Raw genomic sequence first — 6,326 nt, 5'->3', positions numbered from 1 at the left:
CTAGGCCTAAAATTTACAAATAAGCTTAATTTAACATGAAAAACATGGATTTTTTTACTATAAACCCTTAATTTTTATTTCATGATGTGGCAATCATTATATTATATTAAACCAACAGTGTCAAGGAACTTTTTATGTCTCCAAAAAATTTGATAGTCGCAGACTTCAAAACAAACAATATTGAATTAGTACATCAACTATGTTGTTTTTTTGTTTTTTTTTTAAATGTTTATGTTATTTTTTGTATGTATTTCAAACACATGTTACTGACACACATTTGTAAATTTCTGAGGTACTTTTTTTTAAATGATGGTGAAAATTATTTATGAAAAAGTTAATAATACGCTGTAGATTTTTTTTTTGTTTTTGTTTTTTAAATTCTTCGAAGAATTAATTTTTTTTTGGACTTTTTTTATCTTTTTTTTTTAAATCTCCCGTTTTTCCGCAGCATACCTTTCAAACTGTGCCTGATTTTCAACATGGTGCTGTTTGTTTTTTAAACTATTTTGTATTTTAAATTAAAAAACAACTTCTCGGCTTTTCCGCTATGTTAATATTTTAAATACTTCATATTTATGGACTTTTTTTTTTTACCTCAAGAAAATATTTTTTAACAATACGACTAATCTACAAGATTTTTTTTTGTATCCGAGTTTAAATTTAATCTGCAATTTATTATTTATAAAAATATTTATTTTTTGTTTTTTTTTTAATTAAATTATCTTTTCTTTTTTTATTTATTTGTATTTTAGTCCGAAGTTTTTTTTTAATTTTACTAAAATTTTGTGGTTCTTAAGATGTTAAGGCCTATAACTCGATTTTATTTTTTTACGGTGGACAGAATATGGCAATTAGTTTTAATTATTTTAATTAAAATTAATTTTGTTTTGTTTTTTATCTAATTAATTCCAGGCGTAAAATATGGACTTTGTTTTTTGTATTTTATTTTTAAATATAATGAGCACCTGTAAGATTAAGATTAAGATCTCCCTGACCTATTAGTAATTAATTTAATTATAGTTAATAGAAAGAAAAGTGTTTCCATAATTCCAGACATTAATTAAGTGGAATACTTAATTCAGTTTAATAAAAATTAATTAATTTATTATACACTTCAGATATAATTTTTAATGTTGTTTTTTTGTTGGGGGGTCTTTTGTTTTTTATATGTATATATATATCTTTATATATATAGGTAATTACGGAATTTAAATTAAATACATGGGCCTTGTTTATTAATATTACCTTAATAATTAATTAAAAATGATTTAAAAATATTTAATTAGTCAGGAGACATAAAAAGGCACGGATTATGGCTAAAAAATTTTTTCTTCCAAAACTACAAGGCTGATAAACATGTTTTTTTTTTGTATTTTATTTTTGGTGTTTTTTTAAGATTTTTACGTTATTTTTGACAAAGCACTTATATGGTCATATTTATTTATTTTTAAATTAATTTTTTTTTAATTAACAATATCTTTCCAGTTTTTCAGTCTAAAATCAGTTAAATCTTTGAAAGGATCAAGTGAGATTTATCTCCTTTCCAAAAACGAACTGAGTATAATAATATTATTATGCAAATTTTCTAATGGAATTAATTTAAAAAAATTAATCCAACTAATTAACTTTTCCTGGCCCATTTTATTTTATTTTTTTTTATTAAATATAGAAACAGAAGTACATTAATTAATTAAAGAAATGTTCAGTAACCCACAATTTATTTTTTTTGTACTTCCATAGCATTCACAACAATATTTTTTTTAATTAATTTACGTTTAATTAAAATTAATTGTGACAAATTAATTTTAATAACCATTGTAATAAAAAATTTTAATTTAACCAACTATTAATTATTCTAAAAGATCTGAGGTAGGTGTAAAATAATTAACCGGCAATTTGTTTTATTTTTTTTTAATTAACTAGTGTTAAGCTTTAATTAATTAATTAATTAATTTATTAATTAATTAACGTCTAATCACAGACAGAAAAATATCCTAATTAATAAGTATCATTATATCAATCAATCAATCAATCAATAAGTAAGATAAGACTGATTTCCTTTTTCAGCGTTATACTTTAACTAAACATTGTTAATTAACAATATCATCCATAATTAAAATTTAATCAAGTGTTGTTGTTTTAAATTAATTAAATATTTGCTCGCATCATTTCAGAAAAACAAAAATTCAGGGTGTTACGTACGTCAATAATAATTAATTAATTAATTTGTGATCCATTAATTTTTTTAAAAAAAAAAACAAACAAATAATTTTCTAAATTAATGGAAATATTTATTTAATTAATTAATTAATTAATAATATTTGAATTTTTTTAAGACATTTTCTTTTTATTAAATTTACAAGGTGCCTTTTTTTTCAGTATCAACAAAAATAATCCTTCACCTTTTATTTGTATTTTGTTTGTTTTTTTCAATCAAATTTTCTTAAAAAAAATATCTTCGTGCGCACCAAAATCTCTTTTTATTTTTTTATTCTAAACTTTGTTTTTTATCTTTTTCCAAAATCTATCCAATCAAATATCTTCACGAACTTTTCTAAATCTGTACAATATTTTTTTAAAGGGGGTTGGGGGAGATGTATAATGTCTTTTATATACGATAAGCATTAATTTTAATTTTATATACACGCTTGTTTTTTTTAATATTAAGCTCTAACAACAAACACGGGAGATATTTTTTTTTTTCACAATGAATAATAAAGCTGTACAAATCTTAAAACGGAAAAACAAAACTTAAAAAAAAAAAAATTATTATTATAAGTTGTTTTTTACATTTTCTTTTAACGGGCGTGTTAATTAATTAATTAATTAAGTTGTTGTATTTACTTATTTAAATGTTTTTTGTTTTTGTACATTGTTGAGAGAAAAAAAAGAAAGATGTTGAAACTTAATTTAAATTAAAGTGCGTCAAATTAATTTTTTTTTAAATTTTTAATATTTTTATCTAAAAAAAGAAAAAAAAAACTAAAAAAAATTAACCTTAAAATTTTTATTTTAACAAACTCCGTTCCGTTCCGTTAAGATATAATTTTTATTTACTAGTATACACGCAATAATAATATTAAAAAATATTAAAAATTATGGTGTCTAATTAAACTTAAACTTAATTAATTTCGATTTAAAAAAAAAGGATTAAATTTTGAAAAAAAAAAAAAAATTAATATCACGTTTCTAAAAAATAATAATTTACAGTTTTCTTAAATTCTTAATTCCTTTACGATTATGAGCAAAATTTGTTGTTTTTTTTAATTAATTAATTTACAATACGAGGCCTTGTCACGTGGGTACCTTAAACGCGGCGCCGATAAGGGGATTGTGTGTTCAAACGTTCCAATTTTGAACACAATTTTCGAAAAAAAAAAACAAGTTGAAAAACAAAAAAAAAATACCGTTTCTTAGCAGTATTTCGTTATCGGCAGTGGTTCAACTGAACTTCAATATGTACATATTACGTGAACAATTTTCGCACAAACACTTAACACGCGCGTTCCGGGGTTGTTTTTTAGCGTCTGTTCAACACAAATTCGCAGTAATAATAATAATAACTTTGTGATTTATCTTTCCACACTTCGTAGCCCGAAATGGTGATATAATTTACAAGTACACAATACTTAACGAAAGTTTTTATAGTGTTCCTGACAAAAATATTGTTTTTTAATGTTGTATTTTAATGTAGTATTTCCTGTTGGTTTTGTTTTTTGTTTTTTGTTATGTATGATTAGAGGAGGTATATTTGACTACCAGAACATTGTTTTTATGTGTGTGGGGGTTTTGTTTATATATATATATATATAATTATGAAGTCACTCTATATGGGGGGTCGTTTTTAAGATGGTTCCGATAGCAATTGTTGCAATAAACTTTTACCGCCATTATTAGATTTATTCGCATCCTCAGACTGAAATTTGTTTAAAGTTCAAAACTTACGTGTTAAAATTTTGAAGGAACAAGTGAAGTCACACGAAAAGTTTTAAATTGTTACGAGAACCCAGGGTTTCCGCGTGTGTAGGACTTCACCCGAAGTGATTTCGCGAAAAACGTGTTTTCTTTCATTACTCTGACATTATAGGCCAATTTTCAAACTTACCCGAGCGTTTGGGTCAATTTCCCAATTCTTTGGAATTCCCCCTGAACATTATGTGCAAATTTTCAAAGTTCTTAACGTTTCCCCAACTTTCAGGGACAATTGTCAAAGTTCTTAACGTTTCCCCAACTTTCAGGGACAATTGTCAAAGTTCTAAACGCGTTCCCGACTTTCAGGGACAATTGTCAAAGTTCTAAACGCGTTCCCGACTTTCAGGGACAATTGTCAAAGTTCTAAACGCGTTCCCGACTATCAGGGACAATTGTCAAAGTTCTGAACGTTTCCCCAGCTATCAGGGACAATTGTCAAAGTTCTTAACGCGTTCCCAGCTATCAGGGACAATGGTCAAAGTTCTTAACACGTTCCCAGCTATCAGGGACAATGGTCAAAGTTCTTAACGCGTTCCCAGCTATCAGGGACAATTGTCAAAGTTCTAAACGCGTTCCCAACTATCAGGGACAATTGTCAAAGTTCTTAAGGCGTTCCCGACTATCAGGGACAATTGTCAAAGTTCTTAAAGGGACTGCAAAGAAGGCATCGGCGGGTGGGTAAAAATTATTTGAAATACGTCACAGACATCACGTGATGCCAAGATACAAAGACTCCTCATGGAGTGGAACTGGACACCTAGTCCTTGTTTTTCGCGAGATTGCAGCGCCAATTCCATGAAGTGGTGGTTTTCGAAATAAAACGAACTAAGCTTCTATGAACCACGCCTCTCCTTGGTCACGTGCCTCTGACGTATTTCAAATAATTTTTACCCACCCGCCGATGCCTTCTTTACAGTCCCTTTAAGGCGTTCCCGACTATCAGGGACAATTGTCAAAGTTCTTAACGCGTTCCCAACTATCAAGGCCAATTGTCAAAGTTCTTAACGCGTTCCCAACTATCAGGGACAGTCTTCAAAGTTCTTAACGTGTTCCCAACTTTCAGGGCCAATGGTCAAAGTTCTTAACGCGTCCCCAACTTTCAGGGCCAATGGTCAAAGTTCTTAACGCGTCCCCAACTTTCAGGGCCACTTCTCCGATTCCCATACTTTCCCCCAATCTCAAAAATTATATTTAAAGCAAAAAGAAAACAATTAGCTTACCCTTGGATTGTTTGTACTATGAGCGTGAGAGGATGTTCCTCCGCCGATGGAAGCTTCCTGATTGGCTGCGGCGATACTGAGCAACGGTTGATTATAAATGGAAGGAGATCCTGGTTGTCCATCTGATAATTCTAAATGAAGATTGAATATATCTACATCTATAGCGTTGCTTGAACCACCACCCGCATTTTGCTGTTGGTTAGGCGTTGACGGCGCGTTCATTGAATGACCAGACTGTTGTTGTTGTTGTTGTTGTTGGGCTTGTTGTTGCGCTTGCTGTTGCTGTTGTTGACCCTAAATAAGAATAAACATAAACAGAACAATGAGCTTAAACTGGACAATAAGCTTAAACATAAACGGGACAACGAGCTTAAACGGGACATAAGCTTAAACATAAACGGAACAACGAGCTTAAACGGGACATAAGCTTAAACATAAACGGAACAACGAACTTAAACGGGACATAAGCTTAAACATAAACGGAACAACGAACTTAAACGGGACATAAGCTTAAACATAAACGGAACAACGAACTTAAACGGGACAATAAGCTTAAACATAAACGACGAAACAACGAACTTAAAGGGGACAATAAGCTTAAACATAAACGGAACAATAAGTTTAAACATAAACGGAACAATAAGTTTAAACATAAACGGAACAATAAGTTTAAACATAAACGGAACAATAAGTTTAAACATAAACGGAACAATAAGTTTAAACATAAAACGGAACAATAAGCGTAAACATAAAACGGAACAATAAGCTTAAACATAAAACGGAACAATAAGCTTAAACATAAAACGGAACAATAAGCTTAAACATAAAACGGAACAATAAGCTTAAACATAAAACGGAACAATAAGCTTAAACATAAAACGGAACACGGAACAATAAGCTTAAACATAAAACGGAACAATAAGCTTAAACATAAACAAATTACTTTACTGCTACCATAAAAATCAAACAGAACAGTAAACAACTACTTACCCTAACTTGATGCTGTGTTCTAGCACCAACCATAGCTCTAATTTCTTGTCGAACATACTCCGATGAACCCATGACGCCTCCACTCGCACCTGCACCTCTACTTCTGCAACAATTTATCGAAACAAAAACGGTTCCAAATGTTAC

At 29.1% G+C, this 6,326-nt stretch overlaps 1 protein-coding gene across 3 annotated transcripts in view; it reads right to left on the bottom strand.

Moving 5' to 3' along the window:
- Positions 1-49: 49 nt before the first annotated feature.
- LOC149654569 (uncharacterized) overlaps positions 50-6,326 on the bottom strand; it is a 44,435-nt gene continuing 38,158 nt past the window's right edge. For all 3 annotated transcript variants that reach the window (XM_089846130.1, XM_089846132.1, XM_089846131.1), the window contains 3 exons: positions 6,183-6,285; positions 5,193-5,486; positions 50-3,916 (listed from right to left, as the gene is read on the bottom strand). In XM_089846130.1, the coding sequence (XP_089702256.1) occupies positions 3,845-3,916; positions 5,193-5,486; positions 6,183-6,285 (469 nt within the window). In that variant the 3' untranslated portion in view covers positions 50-3,844. The remainder of the gene's footprint in view (positions 3,917-5,192; positions 5,487-6,182; positions 6,286-6,326) is intronic.

This window comes from Phalangium opilio, unplaced genomic scaffold (assembly GCF_054372755.1).
Source record: "Phalangium opilio isolate 3A_F unplaced genomic scaffold, DU_Popi_V2 ptg000079l_1, whole genome shotgun sequence".
In the NCBI taxonomy this organism is placed as follows: Eukaryota; Metazoa; Arthropoda; class Arachnida; order Opiliones; family Phalangiidae; genus Phalangium; species Phalangium opilio.
Note: the sequence above shows the minus strand (reverse complement) of the source record. Positions and strands in the feature narration are given on the sequence as shown.